At 37.0% G+C, this 20589-nt stretch overlaps 1 protein-coding gene and 1 non-coding gene across 2 annotated transcripts in view; both read right to left on the bottom strand.

Annotated features, from left to right (window-relative positions):
* CCT6A (chaperonin containing TCP1 subunit 6A) overlaps nt 1-7188 on the bottom strand; it is a 9934-nt gene extending 2746 nt beyond the window's left edge. Inside the window, exons 1-9 of the mRNA XM_039849531.1 lie at nt 6912-7188; nt 6414-6477; nt 4112-4246; nt 3084-3257; nt 2489-2592; nt 1660-1770; nt 1217-1376; nt 1049-1131; nt 177-273 (exon numbers count right to left, since the gene is read on the bottom strand). Coding sequence (XP_039705465.1) covers nt 177-273; nt 1049-1131; nt 1217-1376; nt 1660-1770; nt 2489-2592; nt 3084-3257; nt 4112-4246; nt 6414-6477; nt 6912-7048 — 1065 coding nt within the window. The 5' untranslated portion in view covers nt 7049-7188. The remainder of the gene's footprint in view (nt 1-176; nt 274-1048; nt 1132-1216; nt 1377-1659; nt 1771-2488; nt 2593-3083; nt 3258-4111; nt 4247-6413; nt 6478-6911) is intronic.
* On the bottom strand, nt 3386-3516 carry LOC120592081 (small nucleolar RNA SNORA22). Its single transcript, XR_005650042.1, has one exon. It is a non-coding gene; the product is annotated as a small nucleolar RNA SNORA22 (small nucleolar RNA).
* Nucleotides 7189-20589: the final 13401 nt, after the last annotated feature.

Genomic DNA, 20589 nt, shown 5'->3' with positions numbered 1-20589 from the left:
AAAAAAAAAAAAAAAAATCACACATAAATGTTGAGTTTTCCAAAGACATATTGCTATACATAAACAACAGAAATGTATATAAACAAAGCAAAATCTGGTCCCGAGTCTGAATGAGTTTTTACTACTAAAGAATTCATGAAACAAAGTATTACCTTTGGAAAAGAAAATACACTTACCAATGTATACTCATAGACAAGTCCAGCATGTCCCAAACAATCAGGATTTAGCTCATCAAAAGAATTTAGAGCTATTCCACCACAAGCAAGAGTCAGCCTGAAATATTAAAGTATTTTAAAGGAGATGTGATTTTTATAAATTATGTTTAAAGATTAATAATTTTTAGGAAGCAATCTTTCAGAATTACATACTAAAATTATGCTCTTTGGGAGGAAGTATTTCTGTGAAACCCCTTGATGCTATCTCTTGAAATGGAAAAACATGTACAGTATACATTATGGTTTAAAAATAAAAAAAGTATATACAATGTTCATAGCAGCATTATTTCATAAAAGCCAAAAGGTAGAAACCCAAATAAATGTCCACTGATAAATGAACAAGGATGTGATATATCCATACAACGGGATATTATTCATCCTTAAAATGACATGAAATTCTGATACATGCTACAACATGGATGAACTTTGAAAACATGCTAAGTGAAATAAGCCAGACACAAAAAAACAAATGTTGTATGATTCTCTTATATGAGGTACCAAATTCATAGAGACAGAGAGTAGAATAGTATTTATGGGGTAAGGGGAGTGTGTTTGTGTGAGGGGTAAAGAAATGGGGAGTTATTGTTTAATGGATGGTTTGCAATTATGAAAAAATTCTGGAGATGGATAATGGTGATGGTTGAATATGAATGTGACTTAATGCCATTGAATTTTACACTGTAAAAAAAATGGGTAAAATGATAAATTCTATGTTTATTTCACCGCAATAAAAAATTAAAAGAACAATTCAAAAATTAAGTAGAAGAGAAAAAAGAATAATCCCAGTTAATTTGCACAAATTCTCATCACTCAGATAATCTGCTATCCCATACCTTTCCATATTTCTCCTTTTAGCTCTGCGCAGAGCTACTATGCCTTCTTTTGCAAGAGCATCTAAGGAAAATGGGTCAATTCCCTATAATAGAAATAAAAATTAGTTTCGCTATATTCCACCTTAATAATAAAAATAGACTAATTTATAAAGCAAAATTCATTCTCACCTTTTGATTAATAACAACAAATCCTTTATCTGAGTCACCACAGACTTTTTTTTTCAGTTCTATTATTTTCTTAACTCTATCTTCAATGAATTTTCTTTCAGCCTTTACTAGTTTCTCTCTCTCTTCTGCACTCTTGTAAAAAAAGCCAGAATTCACTTCTCTATTAAAAAAAAGTTACAGAAAGGAGGGAGAAGAATGTTCATATTTTGAGAAGATAAGCCAATAGCCTCAGAAACTGGGTTAGTCTTCGTTAACAAATAGTCAGGGAATTCTAATCCTACCCCTGGTACATTTCTCAGAGTTTATACCTAAAATTCTACCAAACCCAATTGAGGGATTATTGTTCTTAAGTGGAGAAATTGAGTCTCAACAAAGAAGTGACTTGCCCAAAGTACTAAGCTCCTCTGCTTCTTGATTCCATTTGTAAGGGGATATAAACTCACGTTTTTTCATACTCTAATGACACATTGCACGTGAGAATATATGCATCTTCTACTCGTTTTTTCATATCAGGATGCCGTGCCCCATGGTCCAAGACCAGACCTCTGATTAAGCTGTTAAAACACAAAAAATTTATGGCAATCAATTCATAAAGTATATATATAGATGTCTAATCACTATTACATATCTGAAACTAATATATTATTATATTAGTCAAATATAATTGAGAAATAAGTTTAAAACAAAAAATTATAGTTATTGATTTCCAGATGAGATGTAACGTATACTAACAAAATTACAACACTAAATTGAGACTGTTAATTTTCACATAATCAGCTTTATTTCTTGAGTTATTTGAACAAGATTTTTGAGTGAAACCTAGGCAAGTTCAATTGTGAAAAAGCGACATTCCAGAACATGACAAAAACAAGCCATTCACACAAAAGCAACGACCCTGCTGTCTTGTACAGAAAATTTTACAGAGAAAATGTCTCAACTAGTAGGCCATCAAACTGTGATTACCTTTCTTAAAAAAAAGTTTTCAAACCAGGTCTTTGAAATATATTTTTAAACTCTCCAGTAGTCTCTCATTATGTTTTATGTCCAACTGTTAATAAATGCCAAATGACTGCTGTAACTCACTTTTCTGAATCATTCTGACTATAAACACACATCATACCATCAACTTCAAGAGCTACTGAGTAAATTAAATACTCACCTAGGCAATATGAATTGATTCAAAGACAAAAAAATATTATATGTATTGTATGAAGAAAGCACCTATAAATTTACAAACATACTTTATAAGTATTAAAAGTATTCTACACCTACCTTGTATCAGTTTCAGATTTATGTTTCATCTCCATGATCTCAACCATGAAGAGATCAATAGGTTCATCTTGTTTTTTAATGGCCAAAATGGAGTCGACTACAGCCTACAATAGGAGTATAACCATTAAATGAATTTTATTTGAAGTCGGTTGCTTATTCTTTAGAGAAGTTTAAAGTAGACAGTTTCTTGACTTTAAAATCTCTGAACTAAGTTATTTTCTATGAGCTAACAGAATAATACATTTATAAAGGGGCTGAAGTCATTTACATTTCTGAAATCTCAATTTATAATTACCTAAAAAACTGACATCCATCCTATTAAAAATATTAATAACAGGAAGCTTTTTAATAATGAACTCTGATCATTATTTTACAATCTGGTCAGGTAGACTATTATTATTCTCATTTTACTTTTTAGGAACACAGCAGGTTATCATTGTCACAAAAATGAACCTACTTATTTCAAAGGATGATACTGTGAAGAGTTTAGAGAGCACCCTATAATTGAAATTGAATAAGTATAATGATGTTTCTAAATCAGGGGTTTGATATAGGTGTACTATACCATCAGACACATACCTCATTTAACACTTACCTCTGTTAAGACATCAGCAAGTTCAGCATGAACTTTAGTACGAAGAGATGTTCTGGCCACATCTATGAGTGTTTCTCTATCCATCTCTTTGCTTACTTTGATTTGTTCCAAAAACTGAAGTGCCTTTTCTTTTGCAGCTTCAAATCCTTCTGTTATTATTCTGGGATGAAGGCCCTATAATACATGAACAATTACAAAACTACTATTAACAATGGAGCTCTTCAATTAGATAGAACTACAGTTCATGATAAAATATATTTTTGAACATTTATTCTGGATCATTCATATTCATTAATACAATAAAATGTGCTGACTTTCTGAATACATTTGAAAGGATAAATAGGCCTTTCAATGCAGAGGAGGACAGACATTGCTCTAGCACAGAGTCGAAGCCAAGGGAACTATAAAGCACACTTGGGTGTTCACCGTGCAAACCACAAGGAATGACAAAAACTCAATGTGTCACAACAACCTGCAGTTAACAGGACTATTATATCTTTCCTATCGGTAATCTGAAGTTAATTCACATCATTTACTATTTTTTATTAGTAGTCAGGAAGACTGAATCTGCTTCCGATTTTCTTAGAAGTTCTTCTGATATTGGAATTGTATTCATTGAGGTTTACTCTAACCTTGAAACTTCTCAGGGCTAAATGTTGTAGAATTCTTATTTAAATTTGTTTTCAGTTGCCTTTTTCCTTATAAATATGCCCAGTCCTGATCATCCCACTTCTAGATCTCATTCAGAAATCTACCTCACAGATGGATATAAGTCACATGTACAATGCAACTTGATTAAAAAAACAAACAGCAAAACCCCCTTCAGGCCAAATAAGTTTCCTTAATTTGTCCAGGATCATAATAAAAGTTAGACCAATATAAAGACTCTAGTAGTTCCCAGAGTGAAGCTTCCTGCTCTTTACACTCTATTGCCTCAGTTACTATTAACACATCAATTTGTATAACTAAAACTCATATTATTTCCTATACATAATAAAATACCACAGAAACACAAGAATCATGTATACTTCAGAAATGTAGAGGTCCGCCTGCTTCAGCAGTTCTCCAATGATCAGGACGTTGGATGTGGTACCATCACCAGTGATGTCATCCTGGGCTGTTGCTACTTTGGCTATTAAGGAGGCTGTTGGGTGTTGAATTTGCTTAAAGTAGAAAAAAAATTAAGTATCTTAAAACGATCTAAACATATCTTAAAATGTGTGAAATGTGCTACTTGCACAAATTGCCCAAGTGTTCAGCTACATTTTAGTTTAATTAAAAATTCACCATTAGCTATTTTGCAATATCAGTTTCTGATGACCAAAACATTTTCATGTATAAATCTGTTTACTTCTCAAGATTATCTCCATCTTACTGAAGAGGAAATCTGAGGTTCAGTTAGTTTACATAAGGTGATAGAGCTAACAAGCAACCAATAATTTCAAATTCATGCATGCCTCTTTGACAAATCAAGGACTTTTGTGGGAATAAACCAGATGCCTCATAAAATGAAAGCCCAGCAGTATCCAGTTACTTGGCATTATCAAATAATTAAAAAGAAAATAAAAAATAGCCCTTTTAGCAAAGATCACCAGTGGATGCTAAATCACTGTGTGGAAAGGCTTTGCAAGAACAGGATATTCATCAAGTCTCCAATGTCACCCACAGAATTCTTAATTACAAAGGATCCCATCAAGCCTCCTGCACTGCTTTTGGTTTTTATGTCTCCTTATTTTCCTTTAATCTAGAACAGTTCCCCAGGCATTTATTTCTTTGCAGATACTGACAGTTTTAAGAATCCAGCCCAGTCATCTAGCAGACTATCTCATTATCTAATTTGCTGATGTTATTTTTGGCAAGAATACTACACAGGTGATACTGTATACTTTTCACTGTGTTTTCTTTATGGTTTCTTGTTAAGTTATAAATGTTTAATGTGCATCTCTGTGTTTACGTCATATTTCACAATTTAAAAAAACTAGTAAAATAAAAGCCATTTAGATACAGTTTTTCTGATATTAAGTTTAAACTATTAATGTAGGGAGGAAGCAAGAGAATGAAAATGTTAATAAAGCCACAATCAGAGACTGCAATATGCTGATCAGTCCTGTAACCAGGCCAGGAGGACACTTTCAGATCAAAGCAAGAATTCTACTGGGTTTACAAACAACCCATTCCCCACACCTGTGAAAGGGAAACAGTAAGCAAAAGTCATTCCCTATGAAACCATAGGGAACCTATGGATTAAAGGCTAGGAACTGCCAGTAGGCCTTTCATTCTACATATTCTTACCTTTTCCCACTACATACCCTTCACCTTCCTCACCAGATGTCCGTATCAAAAGAAATGGGTAAACAAAGTCTTTTAAACAATAACTTACAGGAACTAAAAAATGATATATAATTCCCTGAACACTCCATCCCCTACTCACTGTCTTTCCATCTCTCTTGGTCCCTCCCACTCTCTGCCTTTAAGACCACACTCTGTGGAGTGTTATCCCTTTTCTAATAAACTTTCCTTTTGACTCTAACTTTGGGGGGGTGTGTGTTGAATTCTTCCCACACTCTTCAACAAAGGACTCTCTTCTTCTCTCAGTGCAGGGCTTGGTCTCCCCACAACTCCAGGAAATTTGCCCTGTCCTGCATCACTACGACTCCAAATTGTTCTCAGCTAGCACAGGCAACCACGTAGACCACTAAAAACAAAAACTACACCTTCTAGGTTAGCTAATTCTTACTGAAGATATTTACAAACATTTGGATGTAGAAGGCATCAAAACCCTAAATTTTATTCTGAATTCAAAACACTGGATTTGAGCTGCGAGGTTTTGGGAACTTAGAGATGTGTAAAATGACCCTCGCAATAATCTCATTTTCTTGGTCAGGAGACCTTTTAAATGGTTAAACAACGAATTCTGTTACATCTCATTTCTCCCCCTCCAGCTGACAGGTGGTGTGTTGGAGGTGGAGTGATGAGATGTAACAGAGAAATCACTGTTTTAAAAAAAGTGTAAACAACCTGTCTCATTTTGCGTGTGTCAATAGCTTAAGTTTTCCAGATCTTATTAGAATTATAATTACACTCTTGTAACTAAGGCTTTAAATGTCAAAAGTAGGCATTTAAAAAAAGGTATTTGACTTCAGGGCTTCTCACTGTACAGTACAGTCGCTACCATTACTGATTACATTCCTTTTCTACTTCCTCCAGTGTCTGAAAGACCACCTATTGAGAGATGACAATGATTTCCTCCTACTTGAGAACATTAAAAATCTTCCTACAAATTAAATGTACTATGGAAAACCAAAAGGTTTTAATATAGCAGCCTCTCACCATTTCATGAAGTAGCACATTGCCATCTTTAGTAAGCTTGATGTCTCCAGCACCAGAAACAAGCCTGTTCAATCAATGGGCAGAAACGAAATCAGTGATTTTCTCAAGAGAACTGACTCCCATAAACACCAGGCTTTACCCAGATTCTAAGGAGCTGCAGCCACAGGGTTGGTTCTCCCCTTCCGGTAATAGGAATGGAGCAGTGACCATCCCCCTCCCTTCTGAAAAAATCTGCCGACACCTGAGGGTCGCTGAAGCCCCAAAGCACCGGGAAGTGCGGCGCAGGCGGGCAGCTTTGTTCTCAAAGGAGGCTGTATCGATTACAGGAAGAAATGGCCGGGGCGGGAAACAGGCCCGACCTAGGAGTCCACGTGGAAAAAGGGCGGAGGGGGCGGAGGCTGAGAGATAGCGGGCTCGAGACCATGATTCCCGGCATCAGGCTCGGGCCTCACGAGGTGCGCGGTGCCCGCCCGGCCTTCCCCGCCAGCCCCGCCTTACATCTTCATGGTTCCCTTAGGCCCCAAGTTGGTCCTCAGCACGTCCTGCAACCCCCGGGCCGCGCTGATGTTGACCGCCAACGCTGCCTGGGCTCGAGCCACCTCGGCCTTGGGGTTCAGGGTCTTCACAGCCGCCATAGCTGACCTAGTAAAAGAATAAAAGAGCAGGAGCGAAGATGGCTCAAAGCCGGCTCAGCGTGGCCCGGAGGCGTTATCCGGGTCTTCTGGAAAAGTCGGGCTCGCCCTGCCCGCCCCCAGCGTGCCAACGCGCTGTCCCCATTGGGCCGCCTGTCATCAGGCGCCGCTCATTGGGTCGCGGTGGCACAGCGGCCCCGCCCCCTGGCGTCCGGGCTGTGGCGCCATTGCTCGAGGGAGGAGCCTGTTTTCCGGCAGGAAGGACGCCTCGGTTTGGTATCCCGCGCGGGCTAGGGCTCAGCTTTGCGGTCCCGGAACGTGAAGACAGAGGCAGGGCGGGGCTCAACCGCTGCTCTGCGCGAGGCTGGGGTTGTGGGGCCCCGCGCCGCTGAGAGTGATTAGAGCCTTCGCGCTTTACTGGCGGCCTCTCGCTGCGGGGTGTAGCGTGGGCTTTCTCTCTCCCTCACTATCAGTGGTTTGCTTTGTTTCTTCCTCTTTTATGCCTGTCACCAGTTTTCTTAACTATATACTGTGTGCTTGACAGTGTTGTACGTACTCTGAGGGTACTGTAATGAATATCAGAAGTACTGTGAATGAAAAAAGGATCTGTGCAATAAACCCGACAAGCTCGGTTATACCACATGGCAGGCCTGACAAGCTAGCTCAGTGACCAAAAGTAACTAATAGGATAATCTGATCGCAGATTCCTAACTGGGCAGGTCATACCAGGTAGTCACATCCCAGGCCTATAGTGTCCTTAGCAAAGCTCACTCTTCACCGTGAGTTCTGTCTGTTGTAGTTACATAGCTTGAATAACATACCTTTGAACCATGAGAGTGATTTTCTTTTCCTTCTCTCAAAGACACAACCACCAGCACCAGAGCACAAGGCCACTGAACCCCCTCATTATCTTGTTTCCTGCATGCCATCTACATGCTGTAAATATTATCAACTATCCTAAATGCACCAAAGTAAGAAGTACGTGTTTCTCTCTTTTGTTTTTTATCCGATTCTAGAGATTTCCTTGCTATGCTTTTTCTCACCAATGAATTTCATGTAACCTCCTTTGATTCTAATATATAAAATAAGCTGCAAAACTGCTATTCTCCAGAGCCTTTTCTCCATCTATTGAGATCTTGCTTCCTGGCATATGTTGTCAGTTTGCCTTGAGTAAACTCATAAAAATTCTCTACAGGTTTGGATGTTTCTTATGTCGACAGGACTCTCACCTAGTTTCCTAGGTATTTTCAGACTAGGAAGTGCTGTAATGCAAGGTAAAAAGTGCTAGATGCCTTCAGAAAGCTACAGGATTGGTCTGTTGGCAGTTGAGGAGAAGTAAGAGACGATTCACCCTCTGAATTCAGAACACACTGCTGAGGCTTTAGGCCCTCATGGCACATTCGAAAACTCAAACTTGATTGAGCAGCGTTGTCCAGCCTTTGAGAAGACTCTTCTTTTAAGACAGAAAAATTTTGAAAAGTGTCCACAATTATTTTCTAGTGTCCAGTTCCCCCAAGTGCCAGGTATTTAGTAATGTTTTGTATTTTATTTTTATAGATAATAATGAAAATTCAAAAGGTGCCAAAGCGTATATAGTGAAAAGTAAGTGTTCCTCGCTCTGGTGTAACTTCCTCCAGACAAGCACAGTTACCTTTAGATGCTCCGAATTCCCCCAGATGCTTTCTGAATTTATAAATATGTATATATCTATATAAATATAAGCATTTTCCCCACACAAAATGGCAATTTATAATACACACTATTGTGTGTATTATCTTAAAACATATTAGAGATTGTACCATATTGATATAAACAGGGATTTCTTATTCTTATTAACAGCTGCATGATATTCTTTGTAAGAATGACATAATTAACCGGTCACCTGCTAATTGGGGTTGAGATTCTTCTAAATTTTCTGCTATTCAGGCTGCAGTGAATATCCTGGTATATAATGCTTTTATGTGGGTTTGTATAGTTGAGAATCACAAAAGCATCTACATAAGTTTGACTAATAGCATAACACAGCATACGGAGACTCGTGATGTTACTTGCCGTGCATGTAGATTTATTTAATTACTGTTAGAGATGTATGGGAAAACATGAACAAAGATGATTGTGAAATTTCAGGTATCTGCTTGCAGATAGGGAAAGGGGGAGTGGAAGTCTTTCCTGAGCTACAAAATTTAAGGGGCACCAAAAACTCAGTATTTTAATGTAATATTTTTTAAAAATCAAAGTTAATGCAAAAACTTCACAATGAACAAATATCAGAATTTTAAAGTAGTCATTTTCACTAACATTATACCAGGCAATCTTCTTGCATATATCGTTTTACTAGTCTTGGTTATCACATTGTCAAACAAATTAATTTTTTTGATTATATGATGCAAAATAAAGTAGCAAGGGAGTGTTGGCTGTATGCTAATGCAAGAATAGAATGGGAGAACTTTAGAAAAGTCTTTTGGAGAATTTCAAAGAAAAAGTCCACGATTGATGAAATTGAGGTGGTGGCAGGGGTTTAGCTATTTGATTCAGGAGGAATTTCAATAAAGAACATTTAAAGGAAAGAACTCTAATGAGGCAGTGTGGTGTATTAGAAAGAACTCTAGAGTCAAAGAATTTGAGTTTGAAATATAGTTTTGCAATGTTTACCAGTATGTGACCTTGGACAAGTTATTTAACTTTTTTGACAAAACTTTCTAATCTATACAGTAGGGGGAAGTGACATCTTAGAGAAAATTAAATGAATTGCATGTGTAATGTGCTTTGTGTTGTGCCAGACATGGATTAATTGCCACTACTGCATTCATGTAATTATATAATTTTCATAGCACCTTCACATTCAGTGTCTTGTTTGATCCTAATATGACTCCTTTGAAATTGATAGGTCATATATTAAACCAATTTCACAGATGATTACATCAATGCAGAGAGAGGTTAAATTCAAGGTTACACTGTTGTATTAGGGAAGAGGTAAAAACCTAGGTTTCACCCTTGACTACTCCCTTTGTCTCAAGCTCCCATGGCCACATATTCCCTGAATGTTTTCACATTTACTTTCTAGATGTCATCTCTCTCCATTCTATCCACTTTTTTCCATCCCCATTTCTACCACTTAGGTTTAGGCTATGATCATTTCTTACTTGGCTAACTGCCATAATAATCTAAGTTGTTGCTCTGCCTTAATTCCCCATGTTGCTACTAGAGCAACCTATCAAAAGTAAATCTACAAGCCACAGCTCTGCTTACAATCAATCCTTCAGTTATCTCCAAGAACATAGACTGAAATCTAAATGTCTTAATTCACTTACAGAGTCAACTACATCTTGTGCCCTCCTCTCCAGGCTTAAAACCTTTTTCTCTTTCCCTCTCACTTTATGCTCTCTGGTCATTCTGAACTTTGCAGTTCTTAGAATATTCTACCTGCCTTTGTTTAGCCTGAAACAATCTTCAAGGACCTCTTCTCTCCTGCCCTCACTCTCATTCCTATCCCAGTCCTCATCCAGTGGGAATGGAAGTAAGATCCTAATCCTTAAGAAGCACTTAGCCTAGTTAGGGAGATAAAATTGTCAACAGGTAAATGACAGTATAGGATGTTATATTTAAGAGATGAATGAAGTGCTATGAGCATAAAAGTATTAACTGAGCATCAGAGAAGTCTTCCTGGAGGTGAGTTTTGAATGGGGTTTTGAAAGATAGACACTTTGCAGGGAAAGAGGATTTAAGAGAGTGAATCCAGTGAGACCAACAGTGGGAGGGACTGGCATGCATAGTGAAAGGTGGATACATAGGATGGAGGGAAGAAGATTGCAAGAAACAAATTTGGAGAGGTAGCTTATCCTGACTGTTATGGCCTGGTTTGCTGATTAAAAAGTCTGGGCCTAGATAGGGAGAAGAAAAATTGCATAGATGATAGAGGCTCTGTTCATCCCTCTGGCGACCAAATCAAAATTGTGACGGAAACAAGGAGCACGAGCAAGGAAAAATTGCCTGGTATCTAGAGGAACAAGCCATACAACTAGGGAGAAGTCCAAGAAAACACTCTGGAACAGCAGACAGTAGGATGGGGCGAGGACATGGGGCTGCCCTGTCTCAAGTAGCTGAGTGAGACAGAGGCTGTGGTATTGGCAGATACCTCTTACAGAGGCTGCTTCCGTGAGCAGATTTTCACAGTGACAGACCTGCTTGCTCTGAGCACCGGTGCTGATTCAGTTTTGTGCAGGGGGCACCAGGGACTTACAGGGAGATATTGTCAGAATGAGGGCCAAGGTGAGACTTGCTGGATACAGAAGTACCGGCATTATCCATTGTTCCCTGTTGAGCCCTCACCCACTAACCATGTGCCAGACACAGCGCCGCCATAGCCGTGATGTCATCAAACTGGATAACAGGTCGCTCTGCCTAGAGGATTCTTTGACACTCTGCCTCCCCCACCTCACAGCCCCACCCATGCCACATTCAGGTGTATCCTCAACGAGTCAGATGCTCCTTGCTGAGCAGCACCTAGACTCACACTGGAGGCAGCTGGCCTCGGTTTCTGGTGTGGCCTTCTGAGGCAACTATAAGCATAGTATCTGTGGACTGCTTGCTGAATCTTAACAGTGGCCCCCGAATGGTAGAGCTTTGGGTTAAGTTTGGCCTGCAGCTGAACCCCTCTCAGGACTGTGCCACTGGACACCTGCTTCACAAATCCACACTAATAAGACTGGGAAAATTAAGAGCTTTGCTTAGTACGTAGAAACACGGAAAGGCAGTCAAAATGAGAAGACAAGCAGAAACCACATGAGAGAATAGAACAGAGATCCAGATATAATGGAGTCAAGTAATCTAACAGATGCAGAGTTCAAAACACTCATTATAAAGATGCTCAATGAACTTTTGGGAAGTGTAGATAAATTCAGTGAGAACTTCAACAAAGATAAAAAACAGAAAAATGGAAATGGAAATTATAAAAAGGAACTAGTCTGAAATGAAGTACACATTATTTGGGATGAGAAGTATATTAAATGGAATAAACAAAGGAATAAACAAAGTGAGTAAAGAAGATCAAATTCCTTATCTAGAGGACAGGAAAGCCAATCAGTACACTCAATCAGAATGGCAAGAAAAATGATGCCAAGACTATGGAAATAATTTAAGGAGCCTATGGGACACTATTAAGGCTCCAAATATTCATCTGATCGGCATAACTGAAGAAAATCAAGATGTTGAACAGCTGTTTGAATAAATAATGTTGGAAAATTTCTCTAACCTCGTGAAGGAAATGGACATAAAACCCCAGGAAGCTCAGAGAATTCCAAAACTCATGGATCCAAAGAGGCCCACACCAAGACACATAATTAAAATGCCAAAATTTAAATACAAAGAAAGAGTATTAAAAGCAGCAAGAGAAAAACAAATAATTACATGTAAGGGAAAACCTATAAGACTGGCAGCTGATTTCTCAAAAGAAACTTATGCAGGTCAGAAGGGCTTGGCCAAAAATATTCAACAGGATGAAGACCCAGGATATACAATCAAGAATAATTTATCCAGCAAAGGTATAATTTAGAGTTGAAGAACAGATAAAGAGCTTCCCCAACAAAAATAAGCTAAAGGAATTTAACGCCACCAAACCAGTATTACATGAAATGTTTGAGGGACTTCTTTAAGAAAAAACATAAGTATTAAAAAACAGGAATAAGAAATGGTAACAACTACATTTCTATCAATAAATACCTCAAATTGAAAAGAATTAAGTGCTGCAACCAAAAGATAGAGTGGCTGAAAAGATAAGAAAACAAGACACCTAGCTATGAAAAGGAAGGGGGTGGAAAAGGATATTGCTTTGATGGACCTAGAAGGTATTTAAGTCAGACAGAGAAAGATAAACACTATGATTTAACTTATATGCAGAATTAAAGGAATAAAAAGAACAAACTAATCAAAAACAGACTCACAAATATAGAGGACAATTTGTGTCAGACAAAGGGAGGCGGTTAAGGGCCTGGGAGAATGGGGCGAAAGGCTAAAAAAGTACAAATTAGTAGCTGAGGGATGGTCATGGGGATGGGGAGCTTGGCATAGGGAATGCAGTTAGCGTTAATACATTGACTAGGTGGAGGGTCAGGGGAGGGAGGGTGTAATTGGGGGGAATCATTTTATGAACTATATAGATGTCTAACCAATGTACTTTATATTTGAAAATAAATAAATAAATAAAAAAGAACAACAACAACAAAAAAGTCTAGGCCTAAGACTGCCAGCACTGGGAACCCAAAAATCTAGTGATGAAGATAACTCTGGAATTGGATTAGAGGTTGAACCAAGAGAGAAGACTAAGGATAGGGAAATCAGAAAGAAGAGTGTTGAAAAAGTCCATGTGGAAGGTGAGGAAGGAATTTTTAATGACATAAATAGGTGTTCTTGATAAGAGGAAAAACATGTTTTAAATAGTATGCAATATCTAATTTTTGTATAATCCCCATATATACAAAAAAACATAGAAGACATGCATCAAAATATTAACATCACCTATATTAAAAATTCAGAATATTTTTATTTTTGCAAAACTCCCCAAATTTGTGTATCCATAAAAGGGGATACATGGAAATATATACATGGAAATGTAGAATATAAAAAGTGTATCTTATTAAATTCCCCAAATATATACATATATGTAAATATATATCAATAAAGGACCAGAACAGAAGAATATGCCTCAAAATGTTTAACATTTTGTTTCTATAGGTGAAAAATGCTATCTTAAAATTTTGCTTATTGAGAGTGAAGTTGAGCATATATCTTATATGTAAGAGCCATTCTTTTTATGTGAACTGTCTTTTCATGTCTTTTGTCTGTTTTCCTACTTGGTTTCTTATGGATTTGTAGGAGCTCTTTATGTTTTCAGTGTTGCAATTTAACTTGTCTCAGTATTGTTTGTATTTTATGTCTTTTTCCAATTAAATATTAAAAAATATTTTTCATGTAGTCAGATGTAGCCTGTTTTTTTCTTTAATGGGCATTTGGAACTTATGTAAAACAGGCCTTACACACTTAAAAAGAATTTTAAAATATCTACCATATTTTCTTTTGTATTTTTAAGGTTTTATTTTTTACTTTAATTTTTTATTAATTTGGAATTTATTTTGGTAAGAAATGAGATAAGAATCTGTGGTATAATGAAAATATGTATTTGGTCTTTGTTTCCATTTTCGGGCACAGAACTCCTAAAACCATTGGTTTTCTGAGTGATAGGAGTGTCTTGTTATCCATAACAATTCCTTCTGCAGTACACCTGAATCTATGCTAATGAGGTGAGCCAAAGTGGGAACCTAGATAGCCTCAGGATGAGGGCTGGTGACTAGAAAGACCAAACACTGACCAGAGGATGGAAACTCTCAACCTCATACTCCCAATCTCTGGGGAATGATGGGGGGCTGGAGATGGGTTATAAAAATGCTTGAACAACTAAGGTGGGTGAACATATTGATGTTCTGGTATGGTGGCACATTCAGAGGGCATAGAAGCTCTGAATTACTCCTTCAATACCTTGTCTTGTACATCTCTTGCATTTGGCTGTTCCTGAGTTGTATACTTTGTAATAAACCATTAAACCTAAATAGAGTGATTTCCTGAGTTCCAAGTTGGTCTCCAAACTTTTCAAACCTGAGGAGGGAGAAGTGGGAACCCCCAAATTTGTTGCCAAGTCAGATAGAAGTGTGGGTAGCTTAGGGACCTGGGACTTGGAACTGGTGTCTAAAGTGGAGGCAGTGTTATAGGACTGTGGGCTTAACTCTGATCTGTACTAATTCTAGATAGTGTCAGAATTCAATTGAGTTGTTGGGGACACAGTTGATGATGGAGAGAATTGGTGTCTGAGAACAAGAGAACTGGTTATTGGCGTTTTGAAAATAACTTGCACAGAATCCAATTTTATTTTTTTCTAGAATAATTCATGTTTTCCACTCTTAATGTATAACGTAATTATTAGTATATGCAATATTTCCAGATGGATCGACTTTGGACTATATTCTGTTCCTTAGCTCTGTCTATTCAAATATCAACACCATATTGTTTTATTTACTGTAGTTTTACAATGTGTTTCAAAATTTAGTAGTGCTAGATCATTTTCATCAATCTTTTTTTCAGAAGTATTTCTGACTATGTTACATGTTTCTTTTCTTCCCCCAAATGAATGATAGAATTATCTAGTTTTTTAAAATGTGTGTGTGTGTGTGTGTGTGTGTGTATGTGTGTGTGTGTGTGTGTTAAAATACTTTAAGCAGTGGAAGTGGAGATGGCAAAAGACAAGGGGCTACCTAGTATAGAAATTTGCAGATGTTAAAGAAATTCTAGAAAAGGAGCAGGTTAGAATGGAGAGGTAGAGTAATAATATTGATTTGGGATAATATTTTTTCTGTTGTTGGCTAATCTTTGAGTGTCTAGTTTGTGGCAGAGTACTGTGCTTGGGTAAACATATGTATAATGTACTAAAGAGCTATAATGGTATCTTTTCAGTGTCACATTACTAGAGAAGACTTCCTAAAGCAAAGCAAAGCTTTTTTTAACTATTAAAAATACACATTTGATTTTATTATTACAAAAATAATGTGTAATCATCATAGTAAAAGCAAAACCAAATTTTAAATAAATTTGTAATTTCACCACTCAGATAACCACCTGTGATTGTCAATTTTTGTGTTAACCAGGCTGGGTCATGGTGCCCCGCCGTTTGGTCAAACATTATTCTGGACATATCTGTGAAGGTGTTTTTTGGATAAGATTAACATTTAAATAGGTAGACTTTGAGTAAAGCAGATTATCTTACTAGTATGGATGGGCCTCAACCAATCATCTGAAGACCTTAATGGAACAAAGACTGACTTTCCTTGATCAAGAAGTTCTGCCAGCATACTGCCTTTGGATTTAAATTACAACTCTTCCCTGGGTCTCTAGCCTGCCAGCCTACCCTGAAGATTTTGCATTTGGCAAGCCTTCACAATCACTTGAGCCAATTCCTTAAAATCATCTCTTACCAGTAGATGATGCCCTCACTTGAACAGTAGACCCCCTTGTGAAGCTGTATATCTAAACATATCTATATCTATATATCTATATATCTATATTTAGATCTATCTGTATATACATCCTATTGGTTCTGTTTCTCTGGAGAATCCTGGATAATAAAGATTTTGATACTGAGAGTGGTTCTAAAGAAATAGAATCTTAAGGATGAATTTTCTGAATTGGTTCTGGGGTTCCTGGAATTGGCACTCTAATCTGATTAGATTTAAAGACACTAATGATTATGTTTCCAGTAGTAAAAAGAGTAATAATAATGATATGAAAATAGAAATATATAAAATATTGCCATTGGATAATACTAATCAAACACTTATAAGAGGCAAGGATCTGGGAAACTATGTATAAGATACATTTGAACTGTTTGTCAAATTAATTGGACAAAAGTAGGGAAAGAAGAGAATAATATCAGGGATTCAAATTCCCAGCACAAGCACTGTAAAAATGACCTGAAAGCATCTATGTTTATCCATTCCGAAAGAGACTTTTAACTCCTGTAGCCACAGAGCTCAGATTGCTAAAAAACAAACCCAGAATCTCATCCTATGAGTGGCTGAATTGCAATGCAAATTGTAAAGCAAGGGCATTGATGAGGGCATTGATAATAGATCTTGAAATTTGAAATGAAACATTTGAGAACACTTTAATGAACTTGGGGACATTGAGCCCCTAAATCCTGTTGAATCTTCTTTGCCAGTAGAAGTAGCTTCCCTACACCTGGCTGAGGAGATTTACCTTCCAATGCCCTATGAAACTGTAATGGTCTCCCCTGAAGCACTTCCCTTGCAAGACACTGTCGATACTCTTCAGGACCCATGCCCTTCACTCCTCTTTGCTTCTAGAACTAAAGTCCCAGCAGGCCTTGAAGGGACAAGTAGATTACATGAAGACGTGGCCCAAATATCCATGATGCCAACTCTTATCTTACGTCCTCTCTTCCAGCCTGTACCTATGGCATCATAGGAAGTTTCCTGTGATCAGTTGACAGAAAAAAGAAAACTTGGGCCTAAGCCCAAGAATTATGACCTAGTTATTGTCTTTATTCAGAGATTAAGTTTAAAGAGATGCATTTGAGTGTCAAGTAGACAAGGAGTGGACTTGTGATGGTGATGTGCTAACTTGGCTGGGCCACAGTGCCTAGATATTTGCATAAGCATTATTCTGGATGGTTCTGTGAAGGTATGTTTTAAATATTATTAACATTTAAAAGGCGGACTTTGAATAAAGCAGGTTATGCTATATAATATGTGTGGGCCTCATCAAATCAGTTGAAAACTTTAGTAGAAGAAAACCTGAACTGCCCTTAGAAAGAAAGAATTCTGTCAGCAGACTGCCATTGGACTCATTCCTGGGTCTCTGATCTGCTGACCTATCCTGCAGATTTTGGACTTACCAAGCTTCTACAACCATGTGAGCCAATTCTTAATCTCTCCCTCCCTCCCTCCCTCTCTCTCTCTCTCTCTTTCACACACACACACACACACATATTACACACACACACACGGAGTTGGTTCTGTTTCTCTGAGGAACACCATTGTTAACCACTTACTGTCTTTGCTGCCAGACCTGTCTATGTGTATATATAATATGGATCTTAAATATTGTTTTTATTTTTATTTTTTTTTCTCTCTCGTATTGTCTTTTACTTCCCTTTGTTTTGGCTGCCATCTTTGGCTCTATGGCCTGGATCCCACTGGCATGGAAATACAAAGAGTAGGGTAGAGTACACAGCTTAGAAGCACAGAGCTAGGACTTGTGTCTTTTTTTCCCATCTTAGAGCATGCAGTCAGACATTCATTAGTGCACTTATCGAATCACAGAGGGAGAAACTTCTGCCAAGGAAGGGTGATTTCTTGGATTTCTCCTTAGTTGTATGACTTATTCATCTAGATTCCAGGCTATTTTTCCTTTCTGTTTGCTCTTTGTTTCTGCCACAACTTTGATTCGGTTGCCGGAGGGATGAACAGAGCCTCTATTATCTACGCCATTTTTTTCCCCACTGACTTTCAATTTTACTTAATAGAAACATCAGAAGAGAGTATACAATAGATAGTGTCATTCCTGCCTCTAGCTCCACCCACCAAGTTCCCATCAACCCTCACACAACTATTTTTGTTTCTTATTTTGTTTCCAAGTTTATGCAAAAACAAACAAATAAGAATTTATATTTTATATAAAATATATACACTCTTCTGTCACTTGCTTTCTTCACTATAACAAATGTATCTTTTATTGTGGTGAAATACACATAACATAAAATTTACCATCTTAACCATTTTTTAAGTGACAATTCAGTGGGATTAAATACATTCACATTACTGCGCAACAATCATCACCATCCATCCTCATAGCTCTTTTCATCTTGTAAAACTGAAATTCTATACCTGTTAAACAGTAATTCTCCATTCTATTATTCCTTCAGCTCTTGGCAACTACCATTCTACTTTCTGTCTCTATGATTTTGACTAAGTATCTTGTATACATGGAATAATACAGTATTTGTTTTTTTTTTATTTCACTTGGCATAATATCCTCAAGGTTCTGCATATTGCAGAATTTCCTTCCTTTTTAAGGCTGAGTAAAATTCTATATATGTTAATATTACATTTTACTTATTCATTCATCTGACAATGAACACCTGGGCTACTTCTATATTTTAGCTATTGTGAATAATGTGTCTATAAACATGGGTGTACAAATCTCCCTTTGAGACCCTGATTTCAATTCTCTTGGGTATATGCCCAGAACTGGGATTGCTGGATCATATAGTAACTCTGATTTTAATTTTTTGAGGAACCACCATACTATTTTCCACAGTGGCTGTACCATTTACATTCCCACAATAGTGCACAAGAGTTCTAATTTCTCCACATCCTTGCTAACTCTTCTTGTTTTCTGTTTTCTTAATAGTAGCCATCTTTGTGGTATGAGATGGTATCTCATTGTAGTTTTGATTTGCATTTCTCCAATAATTAGTGATTGTAATATCTTTTCATGTGCTTACTGGCCATTTGTGTATCTTCTTCGGAGAAATATCTATTCAAGTCCTTTGCCCATTTAAATCTGATTGTTTAGTTTTTTTTGTTGAGTTGTAAGAGTTCTCTATGTATTCTGAAAATTAATCCCTTATTAGATAGCTGATTAGCAAATATTTTTCCCATTCCATGGGTTACCTTTTTACGCTATGGACACTGTCTTTTGATGCGCAATATTTCCAATTTTCATGATGTCCAATTTGTCTATTTCTTTTGTTACCTGTATTTTTGGTGTTGTATACAAGAAATTATTGCCAAACCTATGCCATAAAGCTTTGCCCTATGTTTTATTCTAAGAGTTTTACTATTTTAGTTCTCACATTTAGGTCCTTGATCCTTTTGAGTTAATTTTTGTATATGGTATTAAGTAAGGGTCAAACTCCATTTTTTTTGAAGTGGATATCCAGTGTTCCCAGCACAATTTGTTGAAAAGACTGTTCTTTTCACATTGAATAGTCTTGGCACCCTTGTCAAAAACCATTTGACCATATAAGTGAGGGTTTATTTCTGAGCTCTCTATTTTATTACATTGGTCTATACGTCTGTCTTTATGCCAATATTGTACTGTTTTGATTACCATAGTTTTGTAGTAAGCTTTGATACCAGGAAGTTTGAGTCCTCCAGTTTTGTTCCTTTTCAAGATTATTTTGGCTATTAGGGGCTCCTTGAGAGTCCATACAAATTTTAGAATGGGTTTTTCTATTTCTGCATAAAACATCATTGGAATTTTGATAGAGATTGTACAGAATCTATAGATAGCTTTAGGTAGTATTGACATTTTAACAATATTAAGTCTTCTAATCCATGAACAAGGGATATTTTTATTTATTTATATCTTCTTTAATTTCTTTCAGCAAAATTTTGTAGTTTTCATTGTGCAAGTCTTTAACATCCTTGGTTAAGTTAATTTGTAAGTGTTTTATTCTTTTCGATGCTATTGTAAGTGGAATTGTTTTTGTAATTTCTTTTCAAATTGTTCATTTTTAGTGTATAGAAATGCAATTGATTTTTGTGTGTTGATTTTGTATCCTGCTACTTTATTGAATTAATTTATTAGTTCTAACAGCTTTTTGTGGAGTATTTAGGGTTTTTTACACATAAGATCATATCTACTACAAACAGAGATTATTTTACTTCTTCCTTTCCAATTTCGATGCTCTGTACTTATTTTCTTGCCTAATTGTTCTGCGTAGAACTTCCAGGACTCTGTTGAATAGAAGTGGTGAAAGTGGGCATCTTTGCCTTGCTCCTGTTCTAGAGGCTTGGAAATCCAAGATCAAGGTGCCAGCATGGTTGGGTGAGGGTACTCTTCCTGGTTAATAGAGCCTTTTTTCAGGGTCCTCATATAGTAGAAGGGGATAGGGAGCGCTGTGGTTCTCTTTTATAAGAGCACTAATTTTATTCACAAGGGCTTTACCCTCATGACTTAATCATCTCTCAAAGGCC

Source organism: Pteropus medius, unplaced genomic scaffold, assembly GCF_902729225.1.
Source record: "Pteropus medius unplaced genomic scaffold, Ma_sr-lr_union100, whole genome shotgun sequence".
In the NCBI taxonomy this organism is placed as follows: Eukaryota; Metazoa; Chordata; class Mammalia; order Chiroptera; family Pteropodidae; genus Pteropus; species Pteropus medius.
Note: the sequence above shows the minus strand (reverse complement) of the source record. Positions and strands in the feature narration are given on the sequence as shown.